Source organism: Rattus norvegicus, chromosome 12, assembly GCF_036323735.1.
Source record: "Rattus norvegicus strain BN/NHsdMcwi chromosome 12, GRCr8, whole genome shotgun sequence".
In the NCBI taxonomy this organism is placed as follows: domain Eukaryota; kingdom Metazoa; phylum Chordata; class Mammalia; order Rodentia; family Muridae; genus Rattus; species Rattus norvegicus.
The window spans coordinates 24,941,195-24,958,569 of record NC_086030.1 but is presented as its reverse complement, the minus strand read 5'-3'; the positions used below and the strand labels follow the sequence as shown (position 1 = coordinate 24,958,569).

The window sequence follows — 17,375 nt, the reverse complement described above, 5'->3', positions numbered from 1 at the left end:
TCCACCACTTCCTCCCCAGACCGGGACTTACCCTTTCCTCCTCCTCCTCGCCATGGTAGTTCTTGTCGCCATGTAAACATACACTCTGGGCAGTAGGACCGGGACTAACACCATCACAAGCACCCCTGGCAGGATGGCCACTAAGCTGGATGCTTCTGAAAGGAGACAGCAAAGGCACCGGGGCATTGGCTTGGTGGGTAACGTTACCTCAACAAGAACAGATATCACAGCTGGTTGTGGTAGTGCAAGCCTGTGATCCCAGCAAGAGCAAGATGTGAGGTGAAGACCATGTGTATTTGCATGCGTGTGTGAGTGCATGCGTGCATGCATGTGTGTGTGCACATGTGTGCGTGCATGTGTGTGTGTGTTTATGAGCATGTTCCTGTGGAGGCCAGAGGATAACCTGCAGTTCTGTGGGGCCCTGGGATCAAATTCACCTTTACCCCCGAGCCAGCCTGTCTAAGAGTCCATGTCGTAAATAAGATATCTCAGCATCCATACGCAAGGTTGTCCCCTGGCCTCTACATGCACACGGTGCCTGTGCATACTCACTCCCCCTCCCCCATGCACAACAGGGACAGTGAGAGGGCGGGAGACTGGGGATATTGGAAGTAGCACCTCTTTTTGGTACTTTGCTGTTAGATTAAGGAAGGCATCTTGTCCTCCTAGATCTCTGGGTGTCTAGTTCTCCCTCAGGGAGGCTTAGGGACTTGAAGGTTTGAATATTCTCACTCAGTAGTCCTTACTATTTCCAGTCACAGCCCCCACAGGACTTCACCAGGGCTGTCCATGCCAGGTGTCGTGTGGAGCTCTCCCACACACGCTGTCTTGATCTTTTGAGATAGGGCCTTGCTCGCACCTAGGCTATCCCGGAACTCACTATGTAGCCCAGGCAGACTGGCCTTGAGCTCAGGCTGACCAACCCTCCTACCTCACTGATCACTCCCCTCTCCGTCCCTCCTTCCTTCTCTCCCTCTCTTCTTACACACACACACACACATACACACACACACACCACCACCACCACCACCACCACCACCACCACCACCACCACCACCACCACCACAAAAGGAGTGTTAGGGTTCAGAGGGAAGATTCCAGACTGTTCCATTAGGAGATGGGAGAAGGACCACTGAGGACTGTTGTCACGCTGTTTGGGGGAATCACACAGCGACATCATCTCTATTACGTTTTCTATGTAATATTATGTAATACATATTTTAGGGGGTTTTAACTGATACAAGGTTTCATATAACCGGGCTAGCCTCAGTCTCACTATATAGCTGAAGATGGCCTTGAACTCCCAATCTTCTTGTCTTCACCACCAACATAGTAGTATTACACACCTGTGCCACTGTCCCTGAATGTTACACATATGTTATATAGTGTAAAATACATGACCTGGTGAGACAGAGGCATAGGCGCTTGGCACCAGGCTAGAGCCCCGAGTTGGACTGAGGGTTTCACATAGTGGAAGGAAAGAGAGTGTTCTCCTTGGGTTGTTATCCAACCTCCACAACATGTATGTAAAATATAATATTATATGAAAATATTATATAACTAATAGTATCTTACTCATGTTATCTAAAATATATAGCATATTAACATAATTTATACATTACACATTTAACATATATTAGTATAATACACCCAAAATATTTATATATAACCATAAACTGTATATGTGAGATGTAATTATGTATCTTATATATCATATATGGTATCTGATGTAGGCTATTGTCTATGATGTCTTGCTTATTATATGTAATATCTTGTGATAGATTAATACTATGTGTTATCCATGTCATCTCTATCAAAACCTATGATATAACAGATATTACGATATGGGGAAGTGGCTGTTACCTAGCTTTTTCCTGGTGGTGACATCTCGAGGCTCTGTGCAGAATTCTCCTCCATAACCAAAGTCACAGTGGCAGATGAAGGCAGCCCCTCGCTCCTCACACCGGCCATCATTGTGACAGGGGTTCTGCAGACACGGGCTGTCTGAAAGGGCAGAAGGTGTGAGTGGGTACCGAGAGGATTCTCACAGGGCTGGAGAGGTGGCTCAGTGGTTAAGAGCACTGACTGCTCTTCCAGAGGTCCTGAGTTCAAATCCCAGCAACCACATGGTGGCTCACAACCATCTGTAATGGGATCTGATGCCCTCTTCTGGTGTGTCTGAAGAGAGCTACAATGTACTTACATATAATAAATTAATAAATCTTAAAAAAAAAAAAAAAAGAGGATACTCACAGTGCAGGAGACACCTGGCAGAGGGACAGGGCCCAGGGGAGAAGGCAGCAGTCACTGGAGCCTGACCTGGGGTTCGCTCGGCAATCTATGGCAATCTACACTTAGCTCTGCTACCCTGGGTCTGGAGAATTTGCCTGGAGCCTCCAGTTTCCTTCTCTGTGCGTACGTGCGTGCCTTAGGATGCGTGTGCGTGTGCATGTGAAGGTCAGTCCGCAGTTGCCATCTGCTTTGTCCTCTTTAGAGACAGGGTCTCTCGGAAACCTGGAGCTCACCGATTCATCTAGGCTGAAAGCCCGGGCAAGCCCGTAGAGATCCATTTTATGTGTGTGAGTGCCTGCTTGTGTATGTGTGTGTCCCACGTGTGTATCTGGTGCCCCCAGAGGCCAGAACTGGAGTTACAGGCAGTTGGCAGCTATGGTGTGGGTAGTGGGAACTGAACCTGGGACCTCTGCGAGAGCAACAAGCGCACTTAACCCTGAGCCAACCGTCAGCCGCGCTTAGCTTTTTAAACATGGTTGTAGAGACCCAACTCAGGTCCCTTAGGTCTGTGCAGGAAGCACTTTACAAACTGTCTCTCTAGCCTTTCAGAGAGACAAGGTCCCCACTATGTACTCCTGTCTGACCTTCTATGCAGACCAGACCACACTCACAGAGACCCGCCTGCCCCTGTCTCCTGAGTGCCAGGATTAAAGGTGTGCCCACTGCCACGCTTGGATGCAACCCTATTTTTATGGCTCATAAAGTGGGGTGTCATACTTTCCACCACGTAAGGGTTGAGGTTGATTCTGGGCCAAGCGCTGCATGTCAGGTAATAAATACTTTTTCTTCACCCCTCCCTCCAAAGGAAGGTGCAGACTTCCCGAGACCAAGCGGGAACCCCAGCCAACGGAGGATAGGGGGAGAGGGAGGCTATCCCTTCCCTAGCTTTGGAGACCAGAAGGACCCAGGCTCACCCCGGAAGCAGTCTCGAGTAAAGTTGGCCACCATGCAGGACTCTCCACCTCTGCAGCCATAGGGCTCGCACAGCAGGATCCCTCGGCTTGCACAGGAGCAGCGCTGGGAGCAGTTGTTAGTTACGAAGCTGTCACCCAGCTGGAAGAGAGGAGGTGAAGACAGGAGACGGTCTAGACTCATCCGGCATCCCATTCTCTGCACCTGGGCTCCCAGGCTTCTCTGCCATCCGGACCTTGTAATAGATGCCATTGGTGGTGCAGCCACAGTGCGTCACTGGGAGGCTCTGTGTGTCACTGTAGATGTAGCCTGGGAGACTGGCACAGCCTTCCACGCAGGGGCCTTCACAGACCTTGGGGGTCACAAATTTGGCACAGGTTGCTGGGCAGGGTGTCATGCAGCTCTGATACACAGTATTGGCAGGACACGTCATGGCTGAGGGGACAGAAACATAGTTAGGAGCTGGCTGGCTTGGGTCCAAACAGATAAAGGGACTAGTGGGCAAGAAAAAGGGGGGGGGGATAAGGTCACCCAACAGAGATCCCTGCCGACAGGGAGTCCAGAACAAGCGGGCCAGGTCTGTTTGAAGAGTTTGTCTGGGGCACAAGACAAGATGGAAACAGATGAAGACTGGAAGGGTGGGCACCAAGGCATGCAAGTGAGTTTTCTGGAGATGGACTGCCATTTTGCACGGCCTGCGATGGGTGCACTCTGAGATGCAGGATCCTCAGAGACTTCATCCCAGGATTGCTTCCTGCTGCTGCTATGCCTGTCCTGTCCCTGTGACATCGCCTAATGTCAGCATTACATAGCATCAGCCCACCCTATTAAGGAAATTTCCTGCAGATCAACTTGAAGACGAACCTTCATAAATTAATGCTGTTTAGATGAAAGACTACCATGAGTTTGAGGCCAGCTAGGTTTACGGAGTGAGATTCTGTCTCCTAGAGCCAAAAACAGGAGCTAGAGAGGTGGCTCCACAGTTAAGAGCACTTGCTGAGAATCCTGGTTCAATTCCCAGTTCCTACACAGCAGCTCAGCACCCTCCTGAACTCTAATTCCAGGGCATCTTCTAGCCTCTGTGGGTGTGACTGGTTGCACATGGTACACAGAATGTATGCAGACAAAGCTTTCATAGGTATACGTCACATAAAATCTTTTTTAAAAAGCCACCCCCCAAGCATAAACCAGGAGCTGACAGATAGCTAAGCCAGTAAAAGTACCTCAAGCAGGGCTGGAGAGATGGCTCACCAGTTAAGAGCACAGACTGTTCTTCCAGAGGTCCTGAGTTCAATTCCCAGTAACCACATGGTGGCTCACAACCATCTGTATTTTTTTTTTAAACATTTATTTATTATGTATACATCATACAGCTTTCTGCCTGCATGTACGCCTGAAGGCCAGAAGAGGGCACCAGGTCTGATTATAGATGGTTGTGAGCCACCATGTGGTTGCTGGGAATTGAACTCAGGACCTCTGGAAGAGCAGACAGTGCTCTTAACCGCTGAGCCATCTCTCCAGCCCGACACAACCATCTGTAATGGGATCGGATGCCCTTTGACAGCTACAGTGTACTCAAAAATAAAATAAATAAATCTTTAAAAAAAAAAAAAGTACTTCAAGCATGAGGACCTGAGTTCAATTCCTAGGCAGGTGTGGTGTCATGTGCTGGTAATCTCAGTTCTGGGGAGGTGGAGACCTGAGGACATTGGGACTCACTAGGCAGCCAGCCTAACGTAGTCACTAGGCTCTGGGTCCTAGTGAGACAGATCCCCGGCTCAAAACACCATGGTGGGTAGTAAGACCTGGTAAAGGCGGCCTACATTAGATCCCTCCCACGTGGTAGAAGAGAACCAACGCGTGCATGAACACACACACACACACACACACAAATACATGTAACTGCCCCCTAAACAAAAGTACAAGGTAAATGGCTCCTATTCTCTGGTCTCCACACATATGCATGCACACACCCAAAAACACATAAACACAACACACACACACACACACACACACACACACACACACACACACATGCACATATGAAAAAATTAAAAGAAGAGAAAACACAACAAAAATATGAGGCAGAGGAGGAGGAGGAATGTGATTGGGCAGTGGAGGAGTGGGTGGGAGAAGGGTCCATCTGGAATCAGTTGTCTTGAACCTGGGGGTGGAAGAACCAAGGCCAAGGCCAGAAGGCCGTGGTGAGGGTGGTGGGCAGCAGCAGCAGAATTGAACCAGGGGTAGAGTGGCTAAGGAGTCAGAGCCTCACCACAGTGTGCCTGGTCCCGCCAACCAGTCATGTTGGCACCTGCATCCCGGCAAATGATGGCATAGCCACCGAGGACGCGACATCGCAGTTCCTCCTCTTCCTTGGTCTTCCAGCCAGTGCACATATCCGATATACAGCGCCTGGGGTAGAAGGGGATGGATGTAGCAGGTGCCATTAGAGAGGGCAGCCAAAGAGAAAAAGCCTTGCTGATAAAGGACCCAGGTGAGAGGTTGGGAACTGGGAGATGGCTCAGCTGACAGAGCGCTTGCCTTGCAAGAACAAAGACCTGTTTGATTACTGGTATCCATGTTAAGAACAAGCAGGGTGTGGTGATGCCTTTGTGTTTGTAGTCTCAGTGCTGGGAAGGGGAGACAGGAGGGTCCCTGAAACTCACTGGCCAGCCAGATTAGCCTATAAGCTTTGGGTTTGAGTTAGAAACTTCTTCTCAGAAAACAAGGTAGAATGTCAGAAGCCATCTAGGAAAGACCAAGGCATGCAAGTGAGTTTTCTGGAGATGGACCGCCATTTTGCATGGCCTGCGATGGGTACACTCTGAAATGCAGGATCCTCAGAGACTTCATCCCAGGATTGCTTCCTGCTGCTGCTATGCCTGTCCTGTCACTGTGACATCGCCTAATGTCAGCATCACATAGCATCAGCCCACCCTATTAAGGAAATTTCCTGCAGATCAACTTGAAGACGAACCTTCATAAATTAATGCTGTTTAGATGAATTAATGACTTTATAGAATTTCTAATCTGATTCAAATAAAGTTTTAAGAAGTTGGTTTTAATTGCTTTGCCAGAAAGACATAATAAAGTCAGAATCAAGAATAGAATGTGCCCCCTCCTCATAGAATACGAAGTAAATACAGCAAAATAAGGAATACAAAGAGCTTTCACAATTATACTAAGAAGAGAAATAGGATTGAAACATATTTGTGATCAAGGAAAAACATTCATTCTAGGTCAGGGCCAAGAATGAAGCCACAGGTGTGCACTATGATAAAGCAAGGCCACGTGAAACTGTTGCTTTGAACTTATAATGAGCTGATAGAATGAAGCACTGCTTTGAACTCACTCTTGGCCTCCCTTTGTAACTCTCCTTTTCTGTAACATTTTATCTACAAGGAACTTTCTGTCTAAAAGCACTAATAGGAATTGGAGTGTAGCCATTTCCTGTACATCCAGAGAGTGTGTTTTTTCTAAGATGGTGACTCTCCTTTCTCTCTTCTCTCTGGCTCAGGAAGAGAAAACAAACTCCAAGCCTCTGGCCTGACCAGGGATTCTTGAGCCAGAAAGCAAACAGCCCTAGCAATTAAGCCTTTTTTCCTTAATGCCCTGCTGTGGAACAGCAGGAGTTAATTACCAGAAGTCAGCTGCACTAGACCTGAAAATAGCAAAGAGTTAAAGAAAAAAATGTAGCAAAAGTAAGGTACTTTTGCCACCGCAACCACCAATGCCCCCATCACTGCCTCCCCAGGAAACCCTGTGATACCAGGAAGGTCCCAGCAGTAGAAACTGGGGCGATGTTCACTGGATAAAAGCAACTGCTGTTCAAGATGAGGATCTGGGTTTGAATCCCAAGCACATGCCTCAAACCCTTGCTCTGTGGACAGTGAGGACTGAAGGATCAATGACACTCACTCTCCCACAGCCTGGCCAAAAGATAGTGAGCTGCAGGTTCAGTGAGAGAGGTTCAGTCTCAAAGGAATAAGGAAGGAAGAGTGTAACAGGTCAGGATGCCCGATTTTCAACTCTGGTCCCTTGGCCACACATATTCACATCCACACTGACACAAAAGGAAAGAAAGCAAGAGATAAAAACCAAAGTGGATGGCTCTGGAAGGACATTTGAATTTGATCTGTGACCTACATAAATTTACATGGTATGTAGATATCCCCCACAAATCCCGATAGATAGGTAGATAGATGATAGATAGATATAGATAGATGTGGTAGATAGATAGATGATAGATTGATAGATAGATGATAGATAGATATGATAGATAGATAGATGATAGATAGAGATAGATAGATGATAGATAGATAGATGATAGATAGGTGATAGATAGGTGATAGATAGATGATAGATAGATGATAGATAAATAGATTATAGATAGATGATAGATAGATAGGTGATAGATAGATAGATAGATAGATGATAGACAAATAGATTATAGATAGATGATAGATAGGCGATAGATAGATAGATAGATAGATAGATAGATAGATGATAGATAGGTGATAGGCAATAGATAGATAAATAGACGATAGATAGATAGGTGATAGATAGATAGATGATAGATAGGTGATAGATAGATGATAGATAAATAGATTATAGATAGATGATAGATAGGTGATAGATAGATAGATAGATAGATGATAGATAGGTGATAGGCAATAGATAGATAAATAGACGATAGATAGGTGATAGATAGATAGATGATAGATAGATGATAGATAGGTGATAGATAGATGATAGGTGATAGAATGATAGATAGATAGATAGATAGATAGATAGATAGATAGATGATAGATAGGTGATAGGCGATAGATAGATAGGTGATAGATAGATAGGTGATAGATAGATGATAGATAGATAGGTGATAGATAGGTGATAGATAGATAGGTGATAGATAGATAGATAGATAGATAGATAAATAGACGATAGGTGATAGATAGATAATAGATAGAAAGGTGATAGATGATAGATAGGTGATAGATGATAGGTGATAGAATGATAGATAGATAGATAGATAGATAGATAGATAGATAGATAGACAGATGATAGATAAAAGCAAGCAGGATGGGGATGCAGCTTAGTTGGTAGAGTCTTTGCTTAGCATGCATGAAGCTCTGATTCCATCCCCTGTATACATGGTGGTGCTCACCTATAATCCCAGCACTTGGGAGGTGGAGGCAGAAAGATCAGACGTTCAAGGTCATCTTTAGGTATGTATTAGCTTGGGCTACATGAGGCCCTAGTAAATCAGAATAAAACATTAAAAATAGAGAAGAGGAGCCTGGAACCTCACACAGAAAGTCTGTGGGCTAGAGGTAGAGCTGGGGGTGGGCCATTTGCTTGCAGAGAGACAGCGGACAGAGTGAGGGAGTCAGTAGGAATCAAGGCCACGAGAGAAAAGAACCAAGCCAGCAGAGCTAGAGAGGTCGGGGAAGAAAACCGGACAGGAATCCAGAACACTCTTCTAAGTACTGGGCCTGTGACTCACTGCTTGAAGGGTTCTGGAGCTATAATCTGGTGACATGCAGCAAAGGGGCCCTGGGGGTCCACCAGCACCCTACAGGCCTGGGTACTGCCGATGAGTGCTGTCTGCTCTGGGCTGCATTCTGATTGCAGAAGGTCAGGTTCTTCCTCTCTTCCCCCTTCTTCTGGTAGGGCCCTGAAGTAAGGAGGGGAAGGGGCTGCGTGAGGCTCAGGAAGGAGAAAGGACAAGTCCAGAGAAAGGTAGAGGGAGGGACAAGGCACCATGGGTATTTCCAATGAGCAGTTATTCCCAATGGTCACTAAATAGACCAAGTGGCAGAAGGTGCCTCAGTGCTGAGGGTAAAGGGAACGGAAAAGACTTGCTGGCTAGGAGATATCCAGCTTAGAGGGTGGTTACCTGAAGAGAATCCCCCAGTGGGATTCTGGGGCTGGGGGCGTGGCTCAGTGGTAGAGCCCCTGCCTAGAATCCCCCAGTGAGGGGCTGGGGGCGTGGCTCAGTAATGAGTACTTTTATTCCCAGTAATGGGTGAGGAGTGTGGCTCAGTGGTTGCATGCACAAGGTCCTATGCTCAACCCTTTATGCCTCCCGTGAAAGAGAGTCTTGCTCATCTCCTTGATCCCCAGCCCTCACCTTGGGAATCGGAAGAAGGCATGCATCACCTTCACCTCCCAACTGTTGCCAAAGACATGGACGTTTGAGGTGACCTCTCCACTGGGCAACATGAAGTCATTGGTTTGGTCCTTGTCATAGTTTCCACACAGGCCCCGTATCAGCCCACGGTATGTGGTAGGCAAGGAGATCACTGCAGGAAGAAGGAGTGCCCTGTAGTGAGCTCGACGCTGTCCTCTGTCATAACGAGAGCCCCTCTGAAGCTGAGGGCTCTATTCCCGAGTTTGACCCTTCTCCCCACAACCTGTGTGAGCTGCACCTTTCCACTCTCCATCCCAGGAATGGGGCTCCTATTTCCTGTGGCAATTAGTTTTATTGTTTTATTTCCATCTTTTGATTGCTGTTGTTTCTGTTGGTTGGTTTTTGTTTTCATTTTTAAGACAGGGTCTCAGATAGCCCAAGCTGGACTCAAACCTGCTATGCAGCTGAGGCTAGCCTCGAACTCCTGATATTCCTATATCTACCTCCTAAGTGCTAAGATTAGATGTGCTCCACAGCACCCTGCACTGTCTGTTCTTTTTTGGCTCGGGTTTGATTGGTTTCTTTGAGACAGGCTATAAGCCCTGGGTAGCATGGAAAACTGTCCTGCCTCCGTTCCTGACGGCTGGGGTTACAGGTGGGAGCCAGCACCCCTGGCACAGAGAGAGCCTTCTGCCGTCGGCGTCCCTGTCTGTTACCTGCGCTGTGCTTTCCGTCAAAGTCCAGCACCATTTCAAAGTCAGTGGCGAGAAGCAGCCGTTGAGCCCGCAAGATGACCCGCAGGTGCTCATTAGGATTATAGGGCACCGACACCTTCTGATTGTTGACCTTAAACGGAAGACCGCGGCTGCAGAGCGTGTTTGGTGGGCCACACCTTCTCTTGCTCCTGTCTGTACCTGCCCCTACCCAACTCTCCTCACCACAGCATGATGTCATTCCAGAGTCTTCACTACCCAAGTGCTAGAGACCTCCCTTTCCTACCCCAGTTCCTCCCTTGGGAAAATTCAAAAGATGGCTCAGTGGGTAGAGCGGTCCTTGACACTAACCCAGAGGGCCCGAGTCTGATTTCTAGGACCTACACGGTGCAAGGAGAGAACAGACTCCTCCAAGTTGTCCTCTGACCTCCACACGTGCACTACGGCACATGCACGCCCATTCCTATACACACGTGATATAGGTAAGTGTAGGTGCTAGAGGGATGGCTCGTTGGTGAACAGGGCTTGCTGTTCTGCTGGAGGACTGCATCTGCTTCCCAGAATCCTCGTGGAGCTGCTCACAACTATCTGAGAGTTGGCCTGCAGAGTACACGGTACCTTCTCCTGGCCTCTGTGGGTACTCATACATGTATGGCACACACACACACACACACACACACACACACACATGCACACGCACACACACACACACACACACATGCTCCATTTTCAACATGTGCACCACCCCTCCCCCATCTCTCCTCTCGGCCCTCTCAGCCCTGTGTTTAGCCTTACTGCCCTATGCCACCTTTCTCCATGACATAAGGCCAACTCTGACGTCTATTGAACTTCCTGACAGTGGCGTACTCAGGCTTTGCCAGACCCAGGTGGCCTACAGTAGTCTCCTTGGGTTCCTTCAGGCCCAGTCCTGCCTCTTACTCACCAAAACCCCCAGGCCTTCTTGGAGCTGGATTTTATAGCCGTAGACGATGGTGGTCACTTCGTGCAAGGTTGAGCTCCCCTTGGGGGATATTTTGTTGCGCCCCTCCATGATCAGCGGCTCAATCCCTCTTGGGAGCTTGTCCAGTGTCTTTATGAGATAGTAGTTCATACGACCCAGGAAGCGGTAGGTGAAGCCATCGAACGTGTGGTAATAGGGGTCCCCAAAGATGGTACATTTTTCCAGCTCTGTCAAGAAGTGTGACTGTTGAAAAGGACCTCAGCCCTGTTACTGGTCTTCCGGAACCTTCCCCACTGGGGTGCTCTGATCACCCTCACCCAGCCCTGTTTCTGACTCTTTCAGCTATGGGGCACCCTACCCACCTTCCCGCTCCCCCATGGCTCCCTTACTGTTGGCTGCACAGTCACTGCTGCCATCATCATTGTGCTGACAGTGGGACCCTGACGGGCAGATGAAATTCTGGCACTGAATAACCCCATCCGTGCAAGCACAGCTCTGGGTGCAGCCGCTGGAGATCCAGGTCTTGCCTGCCTGCAGAAGTGAGGACAGAGATGGCCATTCTAAAGAGAAGGCTTAGCTTCCTGTGTGAAGGGTTTATCGTTGCCCTCCCGCCCTACAGGTTCCAACTTGATTAAGTCAACCAACTACTGGAGGAAAATGCTTGAAGAGATTTGCATCTGTGGTTAGGTGTGTGGCTCAGTGGTAGAGCCCCTGCCTGGAATTCCCCAGTAAGGGGCTGGGGGCGTGGCTCAGTGGTAGAGCCCCTGCCTAGAATCCCCCAGTGAGGGGCTGGGGGCGTGGCTCAGTGGTAGAGCCTCTGCCTAGAATCCCCCAGTGAGGGGCTGGGGGCGTGGCTCAGTGGCAGAGCCCCTGCCTAGAATCCCCCAGTGAGGGGCTGGGGGCGTGGCTCCATGGTAGAGCCCCTGACTAGAATCCCCCAGTGAGGGGCTGGGGCATGGCTCAGGGGTAGAGCACCTGTCTAGAATCCCCCAGTGAGGAGCTCAGTGGTAGAGTTAGTGCCTAGCATGGATTAGGCCCTAGGTTCTAGAAAGAAAAGAATCTATCTGTATTTTATGTCATTATTACCCCCAAATAATACAATAGAACTATTTGTATAACATTTACCTAGTCCTGGTCATTATAACTCCTGTAGAATTATGTAAAACCTATAGAAAGCTATACAAGCACTATGGTATAGTTCGGTGGATGTATGTGTGCATGTGCTCATGTGTGTGTTTTTTCACATATATACGTATGCATGTTGTGGAGGCCAAAGGGCAAGCTTATTCCTCGGGAGTTCTGTCTGGTTCCTGGAGGCAGGGTCTCATTACGTTTTGAGACTATGTTGAGGGGCCGGTGAACCTCAGGAACCCTCCAGTCTCCATCTCTTCAGTTCTGGGATTACAATAAACACAACTACACCTGACTTTAGACAAGAAAAAGCCCACACACTGACTGTGCACGTGGATGCCACAGCGTGTGTGTGGAAGGCAGAGGACATCTCTTTCAGGAGTCCATTTTGTTTTCCCACTATGTGGGTATCTGGGGCCAAAGGGCTTTGTGGGATAATGTGCATTTATCTGCCGAGGCATCCCCTTGGCCCACGCCTGGCTTTCTCTACAGGGTTCTAGGAATCAAACCGACACCCTGCAAGGCAAACACTGACTGAGCTGTCTGCCCAGTTCTGATTGGGAGGTTAGAAGGTTCTCAGCAGGGAAGCCCAGGTATAGGATACCCTCGACAAAACACAGTGCTTCTCAACCGACTGGGCAGCTTTGGAGGGACACATATGGAGTGGCGAGGGAGGAAGGAGAGAAACAACCCTGAGACCAAGGGGGACCGGGTGCCAGATGGCCTGAACATTGCTTCTTGTGTTTTGAAACAGAGTCCCTTGTAGACCAGGCTGACCTCCAGTTGCCTCTGTAGTCAGAGAGGGTTTTGAACTCGGATCCTTCTTTTTTTTTTTTTTTTTTTGGTTCTTTTTTTCGGAGCTGGGGACCGAACCCAGGGCCTTGCGCTTCCTAGGCAAGTGCTCTACCACTGAGCTAAATCCCCAGCCCCTGATCCTTCTGCTTCTTATCTTCCCGACACTAGGGTGACAGGTGTGCATTACCACGCTGGTTTATGTGGTGCTGGGGGTCGAACCCAGAACTCTGTGTGCTAGACCAATCTTCTGCCCGCTATGCTGCACGCCCAGGACTACTACCTCACTTTATACGGGGCTTGAACGTCTTTGTTTTTTGTTTGTTTGTTTGTTTGTTTGTTTTGGTTTGGTTTTTTGTTTTTCTTTTCTTTTTTTCGGAGCTGGGGACCGAACCCAGGGCCTACCACTGAGCTAAATCCCCAACCCTTGAACGTCTTTGTATTTGGGTATCTCTAGGGTGTCCTGGAACCAAGAATATCCATTCCCGTGCATGCCCAGGAGCTGATGGAACAGGCTTTCTCCAGAAAACAGTTGCAAGTGCCGTTTGCATCTTGGTACCGTGGAGCCCTTCTCAAGACACTGTTCTTGGCCTTTTGCTGGGTTTAGTTGAGAAAAGGTCTTAAGTAGTGCAGGCCAGTCTCGAAGTCACTATATAGCTGAGCGTTTTTCTTCCACTTCTGACCTTCCTGCTCTCACCTCCCCAGCAGCAGGACCCAAGGTGTCTGCAATGTGTTCCCATTGTTTTATTTTTATTTTTTCTTTTTTTCTGGAGCTGGGGACCGAACCCAGGGCCTTGCGCTTGCTAGGCAAGTGCTCTACCACTGAGCTAAATCCCCAACCCCTCCCATTGTTTTAAATACACTGCTCAGGAGGGGTTAGTGGATTCGTTTGCAGAGGGGGAGAGGAAGCACCAGGTTTCTGTCTGTTTTGTGCACCTCCACCCTGGTGTGTCAGCTGTGGGAAGTCTCTGACACGATTCCCAGTCTGTGAGGGCTGGGTTGCTCAATGGATAGGGTGCTTGCCTATGATGCACTGAGCCCTGAGTACCACACAACCTAGGGGTGCTAGAACAGCCCCTAGCACTCAGGACTCGAAAGCAGGAGGATCAGGAACTCAAAAGTCATCTTTGGCGATCCAGTCAGTCTGAGACCAGCCTGACCTGTATGAGTTCTTGTCTTTAAAAAGGAAAAAAAAATATCCAGTCTACATCCTAACAGCCTTCATAGTCCGGGGCCTTATAAACACAGGGGCATCCAAGACTGACAAAGGCAGTGAGTGCCCCAACCCCACGGTCCATGTCTGCACCAACTCACCGGGATGATGTCGCCCTTGATATCTTTGCAGTCACACTGGTCTTTGCGCACACACGTGTCCTTATCGAGCAGGTAGCCAGGTCGACAGACACAGCCCTCCCTGCAGGTGGAGGGGGTTTTGTGGCTGGTGCCCTCACAGTGGCCATCAGGGTTGGAGCAGGAACGTAGACAGGAAGGGAGGCAGTTGGTGCGGAGGCTGTTGGCGGGGCACTTCATAGCTATGGGGTGGAGGGAGAACAGGGCTCACGCCATGCCTCGGCTCCTCCAGTCAGGAGCTGGCCCCATCCCTCCCTTCCCACAGGCTCCCTTACTGCTGGAGACACAGTTATGGCTGCCGTCTTCGTTCTCCTCACACTGGGTCCCTGAGGGGCACTTAAAACTTTGGCACTGAAAGGATCCTTTCTTGCATTCACAAATCTGGGAACACCCAGAGGAGATCCGTGTCTGGCCGACCTGCAGAAGCCACAGGAAGGAAGAGAACAGAAGGGCTGGTTCTAGGAGATGAGCTTAGTTTTCTATCCCAGGGTCTGTTTGGAAATTTTATTTTACATCCCAACCACAGTTGTCCCTCTTTTCCTTCCAACCACCCTCACTCCCATGTCAGTTTCTCCTCAGAAAAAGGCCAGGCTCCATGGGTAGATATCAACCAGTCATCAATGTCAAGTTTCAGTAAGACTGGGCACCTTCTCTTCTATTGAGGAAAGATAAGGCGACCCAGTGGTGGAAAGGGTCCCAAAGGTCCCAACAGTCAGACACAGCTCCTGCTCCCATTGCTAAGGGTCCCACAGGAAGACCAAGCTGCACAACTGTAACGTGTGCAGAGGACCTAGGTTAGTTCCCTGCAGGCTCCCTGGTTGGAAGGTCCTGCTCGAGGGTCTTGCATTAGTCCTCTGAATCCGTAGGTTCCATATCTATTGAGTCAACCGACTAGAGATGGGAAAGAGTTTTTAAAATTGCCACTGGGACTGTGGGCATAATTCAGCCTTACTAGAATGCCGTGTGTGTGTGTGTGTGTGTGTGTGTGTGTGTGTGTGTGTGTGTGTGCGCGCGCACATCCAGCCATGTTGAGGGTAGACCTTAGTTAAGTGTTGGTCCTTGCTTCCATTATTTACTGCTTGTGTATACCACCAGAGTTAGTACCTACATTTCTTGGGACTTTTCCTAGCTTCACTTTCTATATTACAGTAGGACAACTGGTGCCCCAGTCAGCTGTGCCCAGCTTCTATGGGTCATGGGGATTCAAACTCGGGTCTTCACACTTGTGCAGCAAGCATTTTATCCACTGAGCCAGCTCCCACGCCCCCTTGCGGTCCCCATGCCCGCTCACCTGGATGAGGCTACCCTGGCTGTCTTTGCAGTTACAGTGAATTCTAAGCATACACTTGTTGTTATGCAGCACGTAGCCGGATCGACAGAAGCAGCCCTCCTTGCAGGTGGAGGGGACTTCAGGGCTGGTGCCCCCACAGAGGCCCTCTGGGTCCGAGCAGGAAGGCAGGCAGGAGGGAAGGCAGTGGGTGTAGAGGCTGTGGGCTGGGCACTTCAGAGCTGTGGGGCGGAAGGAGATTAGCAAGAATGTGGAGCCCAAGAAAGCAGAAACCATGTTAAAAAGGGTGCACAGAACAACCAAAAAAGGTTACGGTTTCCCCTGCCCCCTTTTTTTATTCATCAGCAAACATTTACTCAGCATTGACTCTGTGTGTGTGTGTGTGTGTGTGTGTGTGTGTGTGTGTGCTGTGTGTGTGTGCCTGTGTGTGTGTCTGTATGTCTGTATGTTCCTGTGTCTGTTTGTGTGTGTGTGTGCTGTGTCTGTGTGTCTGTGTGTGTGTCTGTGTGTCTCTGTGTGTCTGTGTGTGTGCCTGTATCTGTGTGTGTCTGTGTGTCTGTGTGTGCCTGTGTGTCTGTGTGTATGTCTGTGTGTGTATGTCTGTGTGTCTCTGTGTATGTTCCTGTGTCTGTTTGTGTGTGCGCGCGCCTGTGTCTGTGTGTCTCTGTGTGTCTGTGTGTGTGTCTGTGTGTACATGTCTGTGTGTGTGCCTGTGTGTCTGTGTGTGTGTCTGTGTGTCTGTGTGAATGTTCCTGTGTCTGTTTGTGTGTGTGCCTGTGTCTGTGTGTCTCTGTGTGTCTGTGTGTGTGTCTGTGTGTATGCCTGTGTCTGTGTGTGTGCCTGTGTCTGTGTGTCTGTGTCTGTGTGTGTGTGTCTGTGTGTCTGTGTGTATCTTCTTGTGTCTGTTTGTGTGTGCGCGCGCCTGTGTCTGTGTGTCTCTGTGTGTCTGTGGTGTCTGTGTGTGTGTCTGTGTGTACATGTCTGTGTGTGTGCCTGTGTGTCTGTGTGTGTGTCTGTATGTCTGTGTGTGTGTGTGTCTGTACATGTGTGTCTGTGTGTGTGCCTGTGTCTGTGTGTGTGTCTGTACATGTGTGTCTGTGTGTGTGCCTGTGTCTGTGTGTCTGTGTCTGTGTGTGTGCCTGTGTGTGTGTGTCTGTGTGTCTGTGTGTATGTTCCTGTGTCTGTTTGTATATGTGTGCCTGTGTCTGTGTGTCTCTGTGTGTGTGTGTGTGTGTATGTGTCTGTGTGTATGCCTGTGTCTGTGTGTGTGCCTGTGTCTGTTGTCTGTGTGTGTGTGTCTGTGTGTCTCTGTGTATGTTCCTGTGTCTGTTTGTGTGTGCGCGCCTGTGTCTGTGTGTCTCTGTGTGTCTGTGTGTGTGTCTGTGTGTGTCTGTGTGTGTGTCTGTATGTGTCTATATGTGTGTCTCTGTGTGTGTGCCTGTGTCTGTGTCTGTGTGTGTGCCTGTGTCTATGTGTCTGGGTATGTGCTGTGTGTGTGTGTCTCTGTGTGTGTGTATACCTGTGTCTGTGTCTGTGTGTGTCTGTGTGTGTGTCTGTATGTGTCTATATGTGTGTCTCTGTGTGTGTGCCTGTGTCTGTGTGTCTGTGTGTCTGTGTGTGTGCCTGTGTCTGTGTGTGTGCCTGTGTCTGTGTGTCTGTGTCTGTGTGTGTGTCTCTGTGTATGTTCCTGTGTCTGTTTGTGTGTGCGCGCGCCTGTGTCTGTGTGTCTCTGTGTGTCTGTGTGTGTGTCTGTGTGTGTGTCTGTATGTGTCTATATGTGTGTCTCTGTGTGTGTGCCTGTGTCTG

General features: G+C 49.0%; 1 protein-coding gene and 1 long non-coding RNA gene across 8 annotated transcripts in view; one reads left to right on the top strand and one right to left on the bottom strand.

The window, feature by feature from the left end:
• Nucleotides 1-17,375, bottom strand: part of Zan (zonadhesin) — a 112,040-nt gene that overhangs the window by 5,268 nt on the left and 89,397 nt on the right. For 5 of the 7 annotated variants that reach the window (NM_001107134.2, XM_039090053.2, XM_039090052.2 and 2 more), the window contains 13 exon segments: nt 32-155; nt 1,864-2,004; nt 3,207-3,345; nt 3,440-3,639; nt 5,477-5,616; nt 8,708-8,878; nt 9,335-9,506; nt 10,051-10,180; nt 10,991-11,235; nt 11,398-11,539; nt 14,246-14,463; nt 14,557-14,698; nt 15,573-15,790. In NM_001107134.2, the coding sequence (NP_001100604.2) occupies nt 32-155; nt 1,864-2,004; nt 3,207-3,345; nt 3,440-3,639; nt 5,477-5,616; nt 8,708-8,878; nt 9,335-9,506; nt 10,051-10,180; nt 10,991-11,235; nt 11,398-11,539; nt 14,246-14,463; nt 14,557-14,698; nt 15,573-15,790 (2,182 nt within the window). 7 annotated transcript variants of the gene reach the window in all.
• On the top strand, nt 55-5,239 carry LOC134481172 (uncharacterized). Its single transcript, XR_010056499.1, has 2 exons — nt 55-193; nt 3,098-5,239. It is a non-coding gene; the product is annotated as an uncharacterized LOC134481172 (long non-coding RNA).